Source organism: Belonocnema kinseyi, chromosome 5 (assembly GCF_010883055.1).
Source record: "Belonocnema kinseyi isolate 2016_QV_RU_SX_M_011 chromosome 5, B_treatae_v1, whole genome shotgun sequence".
NCBI classification, from domain to species: domain Eukaryota; kingdom Metazoa; phylum Arthropoda; class Insecta; order Hymenoptera; family Cynipidae; genus Belonocnema; species Belonocnema kinseyi.
In genome coordinates, this window is record NC_046661.1 from 58,259,306 (window position 1) to 58,275,412 (window position 16,107).

The window sequence follows — 16,107 nt, forward strand, 5'->3', positions numbered from 1 at the left end:
TGCTTTTTCTATCTTTTCGATTTTTTCCATGGCACGAGTTTACTAACCACCTATGGGAAAATTTCTTACTAATCATTTTCTACATTACCGACTACAGAAGTTTACAATATCGAATATTTAGCAACTAACAAAAATAGCGAGCTTATAACAAGTTTCTTATTATGATTGCCTAATTTAAAAAATTAAAATGTATGCCTAAATTTAATGTATTATTCACTATACCTTTTTTAATTTCAATTTTAATTTAATAAGATGTTCTTAAAAGATATTTTGGAATTCTGAGTTTTTCTTATATTTTCCATTTTCGACACCGATCCATTCGAAAGATATTAACAATTGAAATTTTGCCAACTTGTTTAATTTTGAATGTTTACATATTACAATAGTGAAATTTGGAAAACCTTCTTGAAATAGGTCTATCTTGAATATTTGCAATTGAATATCCTAGAACTTTAATGTGTATAATTTAAATTGATCTAATTTTAAATGTTTTTTAAGTTCTATAATTTTTAAGATTCACATTGGGAAATTCTGAAACGCCATAGATGTATAATTGCAAACATAAAAATCTTAAATTTTGATTATTTTGGAAATCAATAGTAAAGACAGTAAAGAGCTTTCAATTTTAAATCAACTTATAGACATTTCGAACGTGAATCATCCAAATAAGTAACTTTCAAAAATAAAAATAATATCTACAATTTTCAAAATTCACAGTTCAACGCCCTAGAATTACAATTGGAATTTAAAAATTTTTAAGATGTATGAATAAAACGTCTTAAATTTAGGCAATTTTAAAGATCAAAAGTAAATGTTTAAAATATTTTGCATCAGAATTTTACTTTAAGATGAAAAAGAATTTGCCCTGATAAAAGGTTACAATTTTCTATTTTCTAACTCAAAATATTCATAAGAAAACTAAATGTTAATTCTTAACAATTTTCTGAAGTCTAGTAAGTCTACAAAACTATTTTGATATATACAAGATGAAGAAAAATTATTAAACTTTTATTGATCCAAACCTTTTATTTGTTCAAACAATTTGTTTATAACAATAAAGGACCCCGCACCAAATGTATGGGAAAATGGATTTCGGTGGATTTAGCTGAAACTTTGTAATTTTTAAGGTTATAAGTGCCGGATGAAATATCCGTTAAAAAAATCCAAAAAAATGGACAGTTTTAGCGCTATGCAGCGCTAAGCGCTCAAAGATCAGTGAATAAAACGAATTACAACAGATTTTGTTACAAAAACGATGTCAACATAGAAATCACGGTTCAGATCGTGGTCTGTCATATTTTCGCCTACACCGCTGACTCATATAACGTGCTTCTCAAAACGATCAAACGCTAAGCGCCCAAGATTTTAACTTGACTAATTCGTCACTTTTTTAAAGGCAGAAATGGTACCCAAAGTAACATTAGTAACTAGTGCGTACATTCCGATAATTACATTGTACTGTTCTCAAGAGTGCCGAACGCTAAGCGCTCATGATCAGTGAATAGAACGAATTACAATAGATTTAGTTACAAAAGCGATGTCAACATAGAAATCACGGTTCAGATCGTGGTTTGTCATATTTTCGCCTACACCGTTGACTCATATAGCGCGTTTCTCAAAACGATCAAATGTTAAGCGCCCAATATTTTAACTTGACTAATTAATCACTTCTTTAAAGGCAGAAATGGTACCCAAAGTAACATTAGTAACTAGTCCGCACATTCCGATAATAACAGTGTACCCTTCGTCATTTCTTTTGTGAAAGGCATTTGAAAAAGTGATTTCTTAGTCAAGTTCAAATCTTCTGCACTTAGCGTTTGCCCGTTCTAAGAAGCGCGCTATATGAGTCAACTGTGTTGACTCATATTGTCATTGGTTTTGCTAAACATGTTACTGACCACTTCTTGTTGCGTGTTTCGTATACAGACATCGCTTGTGTCGCTAAAGCTACTAGGATTGGTTCTATTCGCTGATCATGGGCGCTTAGCGTTCAACCCTCTGGCGAAGGGGACACTGTTATTATCGATGTGCGCACTAGTTACTAATGTTACTTTGGATACCATTTTTGTCTTTAAAAAAGTAATTACTTAGTCAAGTTCAAATCTTGGGCGCTTAGCGTTTGATCGTTTCGAGAAGCGCGCAATATAACTCAGTGGTGTGGCTAAACATATTACTGACTACTTTCTGATGCGTGATTCTTATAGTGACATCGCTTTTGTCGCTAAAGTTACTAGGATTGGTTTTATTCGCTGATCTAGAGCGCTTAGCGTTCAACCCTCTTGCGAAGGGTAGAATATTATTATTGGTATGTGCGCACTAGTTACTAATGTTACTTTGGGTACCATTTCTGCATTTAAAGAAGTGATTAATTAGTCAAGTTAAAATCTTGGGCACTTAGCGTTTGATCGTTTTGAGAAGCGCGCTATATGAATCAACGGTGTAGGCGAAAATATGACAGACCACGATCTGAACCGTGATTTCTATGTTGACATCGCTTTTGTAACAAAATCTGTTGTAATTCGTTTGGTTCACTGATCTTGAGCGCTTAGCGCCGCATAACGCTAAAACTGTCCTTTTTTTTTGATTATTTTACGGATATTTCATCCGGCACTTATAACCTTAAAAATTACAAAGTTTCAGCTAAATCCACGGAAAGCCATTTTCCCATACATTTAGTGCGGGGTCCATTGCACATTAAATAAATGGTTTGCCTTATTTTTATGCTCAAATTGAAATTATCTTTTAAATTAGCTCAAAAGTAAAAGAATTAACGATATATCGCTCATTATTGAAGGCTGCAGACATTTTTCAATAGTAAATACCAAATTTTCACCACAGTGCGCGCGAGAAGATTCTTATTAGCAGTAAAACTCTTCACATAAATATTTCAGTGTATTTTATAAAAATAAAATAATTTTTTTTGTCTCTTCTCAGGAAACAAACATGTTTTCAGATAATTAACATTAAATAACTTAAACTTTTAAAACTGAAAAATTGTTCAAGTTACATATTAAATAATTACAAAATGAAAGAATCAGAACTCTTTTGAATTTGAAGTGTTTAAAATTAATAAGTTTAGAGAGTTATAAAATCAAAATTTAATGTATGGAGCATTATTTCTCAGCCATTATTTACTTTGGTGAATTATAATTCTCTTAATGCCAGTAACCATTTTTTTCCACTACCCTTTTGATGAAACCAATTATTACCAGGAATTTCTTATATCACATAGTATCAAGTGACATTCAAAATGATCAGATAGATTTTTCTAAATTGAAAAACTAGATTTCTTTCTAAAGAAAATTCAGTATCATTTTCGCCGTTTAAAATGATATATTTTAATATTGCAAACCTTTAAAGTTTAATCATTCTAGAAATGTTGTAAATTATATTATTTTGAACTGGAAACTTTCACACACTTTGGTCTAAAATGAATAAATTAATAACTTGCAAATTAGCGATAAATAATTTTCATGCAAGGGGAAGAACTTCAAGTAGGAATGAATGAATTCGAATGTTGTTATTATTCTTCATTTCGCATAATACAATATGTTAATTTAAATTAATTTATTCTAATCTAAAGATTCAAAATGTAAATTCTCTTTAGGTCTATCCATAAATAACTTAAAAAAATTTTGCCAATTTTTTACCCCATACAACAATTCGTAAGAAAATTGTTTTGTCCTCCCCCTCCTGGCCTATGCTACGTAATTTTTTCAAATATTTTCAGTTATGTCTTGTTAAACACATTTTAGTTACATACTGCCGGAGATACCTGAATTATACCATTCCCTTTTTTATATAACGAAAAATGATACATACCTGCAAAATCATCAGAGTTTCCAAAAAAGAAAACAATGCTGTCATTTTTACTCTTCATAATTAAATATTTTTCAATTGCAAATCTATAAAATTACTGCGAATCTTCAAAATTCAACTACATATTTAAAAAAAAACGTTTAAGATTATACACTATTTCCAACTACAAACGTTACAAACTAATGAATCTTCAATTGTACATTTTCCAAATTGAAGAATTTTAAACTGCAAATTGTTAAAATTGCAGAATTCTACATTGAAACTCCTTAAAATTGTAGATTTTTCAATTGTAAATCTTAAAAAAGTACTATTTACAAAAGCGTTTAAAATTACATAACTTTGAAACATAAACCATGAAAATTGAATAATTTTCAATTCTATATCTTCAAAATTCAAGAATTTTCAATCGAAACTCTTCAATATTTCAAAAATTTTCGTTATTGTTATTATTTACATTTGAAATTTATTCAATTTGGAATATTTGCACTTGAAATGTTTTGACTTTAACAATTGATTCATTTTTAATTAAATATTTTCAAAAATCGAAAATTTTCAATTGTAGCTCTTTAAAATTAAGGAAATGTGCAGTATAAATATTCAAAATGAAAGAGTTTAAAATTTTCAAAGTTCACAATTAAAAATTCTATAATTCTGATTATTTACACGATTTACATTGAAACATTTCCAATTTGGATGATTTAAAATTGAAAAGTCTTCAATTTTAATTTTCAAAATCATCAAAAATTTAGGATTTTAAACTTTCACATATTTAAATTTAAATCGCATTTTTATTTTTAATCTTTAAAAAACGAATTATACAAAAAAATATTAAAAATTATATCTTTTCAAATTATACGGGTGAACAATTGAAGAATATATTTGAAAATCTTCAAGATAGACCCACTTTAAAATGGTGTTTAAATTTGCATGATTTTAAACTATAAGCATTTAAAATTAAACTAATTGACAAATTTTCAATTGTGAATATCTTCAAAATGGATCAGTGTCAAAAAACATGGAATATAAAAAAAATCCAGAATTCCAGAATCACTCAGGAAAGTATCCGCTTTAAATCAAATAAATCATTTGTTTCACCTGATTTTTTTCATGTTAGCACAAAATAACTTCGAAATGAAATAAGTTATTTTAAAATAATAATTTTCAAGAAATATCTAAAAAATAATTATTTGATTAAATTAAAATTAATTTCAATTAATTCCTAAATTATTGATAAAATTATAATGCAATTATTAATTAAAATAAAATAAATAGATTAAAACTATTATAGTATGAAATCTCAAATAAACACAATAATTTCGTTATTTGCTTCTAGTTCTTTCTAGGATAAAATAGCCAATGTAATTATTTTAATATTTATTTTAATTATGATTATACAATTTTATAAGATCTTTTATCAAATCATTTCAATTCCTATTTTGAGCAAAATTTTGAAATTGAAATTCTTTACTCAAGGTTTTGGATATTTTTAATTTCAAATTAATCTGTCGTCAAATCCAGAAAAGTATATAAGGAAATTTAAGGGTACATTTAGTAAATTGTGCAAAGCTAGAGTCTCATAAAAAATGTTATTATAATTATAATTACAATGAAGGCTTTATAACATTATTGCAATATTTTATTGCAATTACTGTACTTTAACGTTATACAATAAGAACCGTCGTCAACAATATAATGAAAATCGAAGCAAGACCAGTAAACTCCCATTCTAAAATTCCCGCCCTTGCTCAGTCGGCTTCAGCCTTCCGAAAGTTAGCACCAGTGGCGCTGGTGAGTTCGTACCCAGCACCCTCTACACCCTCATCTATGTTTCACGTAGTTCGCGTCATAGAATTTTCCGAGAATGCTGCATCGGATCGCCATTTTATGTGTTTGGCTCTGACATTGGAACGGTGGTGTGTGGTGATGCGGCGGAGTTGAAAGAGCTCTTGCCTCGTTCTCTGCAAAATGTTGCCGAAATACTTTTCGCGGGATATAAGAAAGTAACAACGGCGGGTCGCTTAAGTGCAAGTGCCGCGAGTTTCTTTTGGCGAAATGGTGTAGTGAAATTGTGATCGTGAGTGTGTTTTCCTCGACAGTGCTAGAGCACACTACTTGTATTTCGCTGTCATCGACTACCGTCACCCCTGCCCTGCCAATTGGAGAAAATCCTCGCACTTGGCACCTGCCACGAAAGGCCTCTGGATTCCTTCGCACTCCCTCGTCTACAATGAGTTCGCGAAATATCCCCTCAGATAAGGTGAGTTATAGTTGAGGTCTCAACCTAACATGTTCACCGCACCCTTTTCTCCTCGCCGATCCTCCCACCTCCAATCTCAATCAACTTCAAATCAACATTCAGCTTAAAAATAAACAAGTCAAGACATGATGAAAATTGATATAGTTAAATGACATTTTAGAGAGAATAGATACTAAAAATCGATTGGCCTAGCCGAGATTAGAAAATTGGGTGAAAATGTCGGGGGATCGATGTGACGTCCGGAGAAACGTCAGAACTCAGACGTCAGATGCACATCCGGAGGACGAAGTGTTCCTTTTCGTTTTTTTCTCTTTTTTTCTTTCTCTCAATCGACACCTTCGAAGAGAGGGAGCGAATCTCGTTCATCTGTTTCCATTCTTTCTTGACCTACATTTGCACCTCCCCTGTGTGCGTTCCGTGAATAATCGAGCGAGGTTTACAAGGGAGATTCTATCATAGTAAAAAAATGTTCATTGAATTTATGAGGTGAGGTCTGATATAAGTGAATCTAGGGGAAAGTTTGGCTGATTCAATAAGATGCGGCGTAATTTAGAACTTTTTTGGAGCTGTTGCTACCCCTTAGTTGAAATGGTTGGAATATTAGGTCAGGGGAAATATCAACTTAGCAACTACTTAAATCTCTAATCAATAAAGATAGATGAAAACTTAAACATTCTGAGCTACATTCAGAGTACTTTTAATCTAAAGAATCACATTCGTTCTCCCGCATTTTCCTTTTTTCCGCCTTTTTTCTGATTCTAATAAAATTTCCATTCTTTTCCCTTTTCTTTTCAAATATACCTCATTTGAAAATGCATTTGAATTACTCGGGAAATTCTCTAAAGTTATTAAATGTAGGTAAGAACTACAGCAACCATTGTTCGTTACGCATCTACAAAATAAATAACCGGGTGCAGTGAAAGTTGAATTTTTTAAACTTATATAATTATTGATTTTAATTAATATAACTGTATTAAATTTAAAAGGTTGGCAATTAATTTATTATTAATAAAGAAATGAATGAAATGGATCTATATAATATTCAAGCTTATGTAAAAAATTATTTATAAGCATAAAGTACAAACTAAAAATCAATATATCGTACACAATCATAAGTGCAACGAAATGCATATGCTGGAAGCTATAGTGTCTTAAAATATAGTATTCTTTCAAAAACTTGAAGTTGAAACAGTAAAAAAAAGCATGTTAGAAGTATGAAATCGCAGGCAAAAGCTGTTATCTATTATAAAATTGGAACATTTGAAAATATAATTAAATTAATTTGAAAAAGTATTAGGAGCTGAACAGTATTTAATCGAAAAGTACTAAATTAAATAATAAACAAATTGAATATTCAAAGTTTATCAAATGTATTGAGCTGTCTAAAATTTTATTTCTAAGTCTTTTACAAATAAAAAATTCAAAAATGTTAATTTGACGGACTTCAAACTAAAATATTTAATATTAAAATAAAACTTTAAATCTAAAATCTTTTTTTTTTTTTTTTGACGAAATGACAAATCTTGAGAAGAAGTATTTAATTATACATGAAGTATCACGACTTAATTGTTAATGATACTATTTTTTAAAAGTGAAATTATTCTTTTCTTTCAGAACGACTTCAAACTTATACAATTTTTTTGTGCAACCAATTTTATTTAAGAATTAAAAGTATATCATTACTTAAAAAAAGATAATTCATCCTTTTTTGTATGTAAAAATAAATGTTTAATCTTTCCTTATTTTTCCTATTATTCGTGAAAACATTATCCTATTTCCTTGGATCCCTGAAATCTCAAACATAGAAAAGAATAATGTGTTCTTTAAAAGAAAAGTAAAAAAGGGTTGCTTCAAAACTTGAGAAAGTTCTTAAAGACCTGGAAAACCCTTGGCATTTGAAAAAAATGTTTAGATTTTTTTTATTGGCATGTATTTCAAAGTCTTAATAATTATTTTAGTACTTCCCAGTTAAGGGGTCGTGCATAAACTACATAGCCTCTGGGGGGGGGGGGTACCTGGTTTTTTATGGACCTCGACTTTTATTCTGTCTGATGGTTTTATATGAATACAAATGTTAAACTTTGTTTTTATAAATAATTTTGTTCCGACAATGTTTCTAATAAAAAAAACCACGTGCTGAATTCGAAACTGGTCTCTGTTAGTTTCCAACATTTCATCTTAAAAGATATTTGCAACTTAATTTTCTTATGAACATTTTTTAATAATTGTGCAAAATGATGTCGATTCTTTTAAACATTTAAGACATGATTTCGATGCCGTTTTATAACTCTGAATCCAGCGACCAGATTACCCTTTATATAGAACTAACAGTAAATAATAGGATATTACATTTTACTTTACGGTTAAAAGAATTTGTTACCTTGTAAAAAATTTGGTTTGAAATTATGTATTTTTATATTTATTTACCTGGAAACTATGCTAAGTATGGAAATTTAATAAAAAATAATGCAGCTACGGAGACACAATGTGTTTTTTTTTTGTCAAGAAAATGAAACTTGCTTATTAATAAACGGATGTAATCATTTTTTTTTTTCATTTTTCTGTGGGTTTTGAAAGAGTATGAAATCCCACATATACCATTTCAAAAAAAAATTTCGTCATTTTTTTTTAAATTTCAGAACTATGTCTAAAAAGTGTTTTAATTCCAAAAGGGCCCTGCACACCAAATTGCATGCTTTTGTAAGAATTAGAATGCACCTGAAGTTTTGAACGTTCAAGTGAACGAAATATACTTTCTCAATTAAATTTTATTCAGAAATATTGTTTCTACTTACAAATAAAAATATGCTTTATAAGTTTCATTTATAATTGCATAAATATCACTGTAATGAATCAATACTTTTAAATTTTTTATAGTTTAGAAAGCAATTAATAAAAAATTTCGTTCATTTGAACGTTCAGTATTTCATTTGAGCCATTTTCCCAAAAAATTCGACTTTTCGTTAGTATTCTATGCATTTAGACAGACAAGAAAGTGTTTTTTTTCTAATTTTACTCCGTTCTTATTTTTCTACATTTTATCCTAATTTTCCGTATTTTTGATTCGTTTTTTCTGATTTTCTCGGCTGGAAAATCGAATTAATCGTTGAGTTGAACGTTAAATTGGAATCATGCCACATATAGTTATAAAAATGATCTATATATGTTGCACAATGGTTAAAAAATTTGAATAAAAAAAACATAAGTTTTCGGTTGCCACGTATCTTACCATTTTCGAGAAATTTCCAAATTTAGGAAATCTTTAAACTGGAACATTTTTGTATGAAAACTGCAGCTTTCTGGGCGAGGTTAAATTACCGGTACCGACCATTTTTTTTATCGGTTTTTTTAGAAAGCATATTTCTGGTAAGGTAGCGGCTGAGCGCGTGTACTCGTGGAATTCATGAAATGCAAGGAATTCATGCAATTCAAAGTATTCGTGAAATTTATGGAATTTATAGAATTCGTGTAATTCACGGAATCCGAAGAATTCAAATTTTTCTAACTTCTCTTTGACATATCATGGTGAGGGGGACTAAGCGGCACCCCTGTGACTGTTCACAGAAATAATTTTGATCCAAATACTTACCCTTTTCCAACAACGTATGGTCGGACTGGAAGGCACCTCTGTGATTAGTCACATAAATAACATTTTTCCAAGGATTTTTAGTCTGGGAAACAAACTAGCAAGATGGGCGATATTAAGGATCGAACAGTAGCATTAAACACATTTGAAACAAATTTTTTGTTAATATCTTCTTCCCGCAGTCTAGACTCTATCCATAAAATATGCTTTTTACTGGTGCCAGCTTTGTATACACAACCTAAAAGTAATGATAAGCTAAATCATCTTTTTGGAATCGAAAATTTTCCTATTTATTCACAGAGAATTATATTTGTTCATTAAAAATCGTGATTTTTCATACTTTGTTGTTTTCTATGCCGAACTATTACAAAATAATATTTCTCTACAATAACCCTTCATCGAATTTGGTAGTTTCTCTCGTGTTGAACTTCAATAGAATTGACTAGATTTAAACAAAAAATGCATCCTGGAAAATTGTTTAAAAATAGCCATGGAAAACTTGAAAAGTAATGGAATTTTGAAACCAGACTTCTGTAGCAACCCTGGAAAAGAGGTCCGTTAAGCTGGTAGGACCACATTGCAAAAATGAACTAAAAACCTATAGGGAATTTAGGGGTCATTCAGGGCTAAATTTAATTCACCATTGCTAAATTTAATGCTCTTTATTTAAACAAAAAAACCGGTGGTCATGCTAGCTTAACGTTAAGCTAGCAGGACCACACAGAGAAAGAAACGACTTAGGCATTACTTCTTTCCACAATAATTTAGGGCTCATTTAGTGCTCACCTAATGCCCTATTGTCAATTTTAATGCTCCGCAATTTTTCAAAAAAACCTGTGGTCATGCTATCTTAACGTTAAGCTAGCAGGACCACAAAGAGAAAAAAAGACTTACGCATTATTTCTTTCCACAATAATTTAGAGCTCACTTAATGTCCTATTGCCAAATTTTATGGTACGCATTTTTTTAAAAAAACCTGTGGTTCTGCTATCTTAACGTTAAGCTAGCAGGACCACAAAGAGAAAAAAAACAACTTAGGCATTATTTCTTTCCACAATAATTTAGGGCTCATTTAGGGCTCACTTAATGCCCTATTGTCAAATGTAATGCTTCGCAATTTTTCGAAAAAACCTGTGTTCCTGCTATCTTAACGTTAAGATGCCAGAACCACAGGTTTTTAAGGAAAAAATACGTGCCATCAAATTTGGCAAGAGGACATTAAGTGAGCCCTAAATGAGCCCTAAATTATAGTGGAAAGAAATAATGCCTAAGTCGTTTTTTTCTCTTTGTGGTCCTGCTAGCTTAACGTTAAGATAGCAAAACCACAGGTTTTTTTTTTAAATGCGTACCATCAAATTTGGCAATTGTACATTGAGTGTGCCCTAAATTATTGTGGAACAAAATTATGCCTAAGTCGTTTTTTTCTCTTTGTGGTCCTGCTAGCTTAACGTTAATATAGCATGACCACAGGTTTTTTCGAAAAATTGCGGAGCAATGAATTTGACAATAGGGCATTAAGTGAGCCCTAAATGAGCCCTAAATTATTGTGGAAAGAAATAATGCCTAAGTCGTTTTTTTCTCTTTGTGGTCCTGCGAGCTTAACGTTAAGATAGCAGAACCATAGTTTTTTTTTAAATGCATACCATCAAATTTAACAATAGGACATTAAGTGAGCCCTAAATGAGCACCTGTGGTGCTGGTAGGTTAACGTTAGGATGGTAAAACCACATGTTTGTAAGAAAAAAATTCGTGCCATCAAATTTGGCAATAGGACATTAAGAGAGCACTAAATGAGCCCTAAATATAGTGGAAAGAAATATTGTCCAAATCATTTTTTTCTTTGTGTGTTCCTGCTATCTTTACGTTAAGATGACAGACCCCGAATAACCACATAACCTAGCATTTATTTAATTAAACAGAATGTTATATGCTTACAAGTATAAAATTACAAGTTCCATAACAAAAAAAGTGGAAAACTTATATGGTAATTTCAAAGTATAAGTGTATTCATATAATCATATAAATTATAGCGATACCCACTTATGTCGTAAACAAATATTCTCGCTTTCAATTAAAGTACGCATGCTATTACATTAACTTATAATAAAGATAGAAACTTCCATTGTCTGGACAAACTCATGATTTCTCAGAAAAAACAAAGGCTAAAAATATAACTCACTTGCCCCTCTTCTAATCACGCTTGGTTCTAATAATTTCCACTACTTGAACTCACTTTGCATAATTTTCCCTGTTTGCTTTCACGTTTTTGACATTTTTTCAGAACTTGTAAATATGTTGATCAGTAATCAATGTGAAATGTGTTTTGTCAAAAAAATTCAAATTCAAAAGGCTTGTAATTTTATTGATCCAGTCTTCAAGTCTGCATTTTGAAATTCTTTAAATTATAAATGTAATCTTAAAAATAAAAATCTAAAATGGAAAATTTTAAAAATAAAATACGTTCGAATTAAGCATTGTAAAGTGGATTCTATCATAATTGAATAAGATATTAAGTCGCCTAATTATTTTAAAAGGTGTTAATATCGAACTTTTAGAGTTTTTTTTAAGTTGCTCCGCTAAGCTCGCAACGCTTCTCTCTCGCCTCCTTGGACCACCTTCTTCTCTATAACACATTCTATCAATAATGTCAGTGATTTTTAATGTTATAAATTCAATAATTACTTACCTGCAGAAGTTCTTGACGCATGAATTACACGTATGAAACAAACGTTTACGCGCTATATGAACGAGAAAAATCAATTAGGGACGACTCGCACGTTTCGAGCGAGCGAGCTTTGCAGTAGATAGTGAGGGTACAAACAAGACTTCTTGGAAATTCATTCCCCTACTCTCTAATTTGTGTATGTAGTCCGATCCCTTTCGGCGTAAATATCTCAGATAAGAAAAATGGTGAAAAAACTGTACAGTGCGTGTCAATGTGTCTTTATTTTTGCGACCTCTATTTGCCTCAAAGCACCGAAATAATGCGCTTCGAGAGGTACGTTGAGCTGGCACAACACTATCAAGGTATAGAGATGTAACCTATTTTATAACATTGCGGTAAAACGTACCAAAAATGATTTCACTGAAAATTCACCTTATAGAATAATTTAGGGCTCATTTAGGGGGATAAAGTTCCGAATAGGTGAACGTGACGATTTACTTCATATTGCGTATACTTATGTATTTTGACGCGCTTGTTCTGAAAATAATAGTGAAAATTGGCGACTAGACGATTTTCATGGTGAATATGCGGAAAAGCCAGAAAAATGGGGTTTTTTGCGTTTATCACAGCCAATATGCAAAATCTCGTAAAATGCTTCCAATAAAAGTTGTAGATCTTACAGAAATACACATTTTTTGTGGGATACATTTTTTTGTACGAGCGATAGTTTTCGAGAAAATGAGTGATATCTCGATTTTTATGAAAAAACCATAAAAATCATGCTCTTTTCGTTTTCGAGTGTTAACCGTCCCCCAGTTTCAGCAACCCGTCTTATACGCGTAATTGAACCCGTTTCCTAAGTTTTTTCTGGTTCCAGTCACAGGGGTGCCTTCCCGCCCCCATGACGCGTGGGTAAAGGGGAAGGGGTGTGACCTTAAATTATTTCTGTGACCAGTCACAAGGGTACCTTCCCGCCCCCACGACGCGTGGGAAAAGGGGAGGGGTGTGACCTTACATTATTTCTGTGACCAGTCACAGGGGTGCCTTCCCCCCCCCATGACGTGTGGGTAAAGGGACAGGGGTGAGACCTAAATTTCTTCTGGTTCCAGTCACAGGGGTGCCTCCCCCCCCCATGACACGTTGGAAAGGGGGTCTTGTCTGAACTAAGTTATTTTTGTGACCAGTCATTGGGATGCCGGGGTTTTTTTCGTTTATTTTCGAGATTTTCCTCTCTTGAGTCCTCGTCAAGATGGATGAAACATATAATATTTTTAGTTTATCCAAGATTCTCCAAGAAAGGGAAACAACTCTTCAATGGTTGCGACAAATCGAATTAGTTCCGTCTGAACGATTTTGCTCAAAACATAAGAAGAAGATGACTCTTGTGGAGCCTCAAAATGTTTGCGGATCCTCCCTTTGTTATAAAATACACAAATATTGTCACAGTATTACCGTTGCAGAAAACACGTGGTTTGAGTGATGCCGCATTTCTGCAGCGGCCTGTATGCTTATTACGTATTGTTTTGCGTTAAATTTTAATTTTGAACAAGCGATCCGGGAAAGCAGCATTATAAACAATCAATCGATTTCTCGAGAAACAGTTTCAGACCGCTTCTCATTTTGTAGAGAGGTCTGCATGCTTGCTCTTGACAGCAACTTCGAAGAGGATGGTCGCATCGGCGGTGTCGGTGAAGTTGTTGACATCGATAAGTGCAAAATCGGTCATAATTTCATGTTCATTTAGGGCTCCTGAAATATCATCAACTGACTAATTTGGGCCCGTAGTCCCAAATTTTGGGCTCTAGTATTTTTTGTAAAAAAATAGTGTAAGAAATAAGTTGGTTCAAGATGGCTGTAAAACGTAATTAAAATGATTTTACAGAAAATTCACCCTAAAGAATAATTTAGGGCTCTGGGAATATGATAATAAAACATTTCAAAAAAAATTTTAAACAATTATTGTTTAAACAAATTTACCAAAAAGTTATTTTATTTTCGTTTCTCTTGCATAAACCCCATTATTACCCCTCTCATAATTCCGGTCTCTTGAGGACTAATTTGGGCCTGTAGTCTCAAATTTTTGGCTCTTTTTTTTTGTAAAAAATAGTGTTTGCAATAGCTTAACGTCAAGCTGGCCGAATATTGCCGTAAAAGGAACTAAAAATTTGTACTACATTTGTACCAAAAAATTGTACTACATTTATATACAATATGCGTTCAGAGAGTGGCCTAGGGTTTTCCAAATTCATACGTGTAAAAATTCTACTCTAGATTTTTTGTGATTGACCTACCGGCCTAATCTGTTTCTTTTCTAAAGAAGAAATGTTATGTTTTTCTTTTTTTAATCACTGGAAATATTTGTTATATTTCGTAATTATTTGAACAAATAGCATTCATATTAAAAATTTATTTTACTTTGTGAATCTTGAAAAGTTGCAACTTTTTAAAATAATAACGCACTTGAAAGAAATTTGTTTGTAAAAAATTTTTTAAACTACAAATAACATATTCGGGGAGCCCTAAATGAGCCCTTAATTATTCTATAAGGTGAATGTTCCGTAAAATCTTTTTTAGTACGTTTTACAGCAATCTTGAACCAACTTATAGTTAAGCTATTTGCAAACACTATTTTTTACAAAAAATGTTAGGGCCCAAATTAGTCCTCAATGAGCTCTAAATTATGCGAGGGGTAAAAATAGGTTGTATCGATTTCTTCACGTATTTTTTATAATGATAAGGTGGCACAACACCAATATATAACAACAACAAAAAGTGCAAATGGAATATCGCGCAACCTTCGGTCAATGATAGTACAGGAGCCTTAGTAGTCTTAGTAAATCAATATAAATAAAATGTTTTTTTTTAAATAATAATAAAATGTACATTTAAATGTTAATTAGACTCGATTCTAATGTACTTGAAGTTACGAACGTTCATTTGAACGAAATTAAAAAAAATTATTTTTCAATTTTTTTTTGCCTAAATCAATTAGGACGGAAAAAAATATTCTGTCGGAAAGAATTGTCGAATAAAAATTTTTTTAAGGGGTTACCAACCCTTACACATCACCCATTATTTAGACCTGCCTAATGCAAGTTTAATTGTCGATATTTGAAAATATAAAGACGTCCAAAATTCTCTTTTATTAATTCAATAATTATGGAGTGGTTGAGAAAGTTCGGCAAGGCTCCTAAAAACCACCCTTAATATAACCATACCTAAAATGTTAAAAATGACCATTTTGATTGTCGATATTTGAAAATATAAAAATGTCAAAAATTCTATTTTTTTGTCTCGATAATTATAGAGGGAGTGAGAAAGTTCGGCAATACCCCCAAAAACCACCCTTAATATAACCCCACCTAAAATGTTAAAAATGACCATTTTGATTGTCGATATTTGAAAATATAAAAACGTGAAAAATTATCTTTTTTTACCTAACTAATTATAGAGTGAGTGAGAAACTTCGGCAAGACCCCTAAAAACCACCCTTAAAATAACCACACCTAAAATGTTAAAAATGACCATTTTGATTGTCGATATTTGAAAATATAAAGACGTCCAAAATTCTCTTTTTTTAATTCAATAATTATAGAGTGGTTAAGAAAGTTCGGCAAGACCCCTAAAAACCACCCTTAACATATCTGCACCTAAAATGTTAAAAATGACAATTTTGACTGTCGATATTTGAAGATATAAAAACGTCAAAAATTCTCTTTTTGTATCTCACTAATTATAGAGGAAGTGAGAACGTTCGGCAAGGCCCCTAAAAACCACCCT

General features: G+C 31.5%; 1 protein-coding gene across 2 annotated transcripts in view; it reads left to right on the top strand.

Moving 5' to 3' along the window:
- Positions 1-5,685: 5,685 nt before the first annotated feature.
- Positions 5,686-16,107, top strand: part of LOC117172581 (ubiquitin-like protein 3) — a 265,219-nt gene continuing 254,797 nt past the window's right edge. For both annotated transcript variants that reach the window (XM_033360656.1, XM_033360657.1), the window contains exon 1: positions 5,686-6,076. In XM_033360656.1, coding sequence (XP_033216547.1) covers positions 6,047-6,076 — 30 coding nt within the window. In that variant the 5' untranslated portion in view covers positions 5,686-6,046. The remainder of the gene's footprint in view (positions 6,077-16,107) is intronic.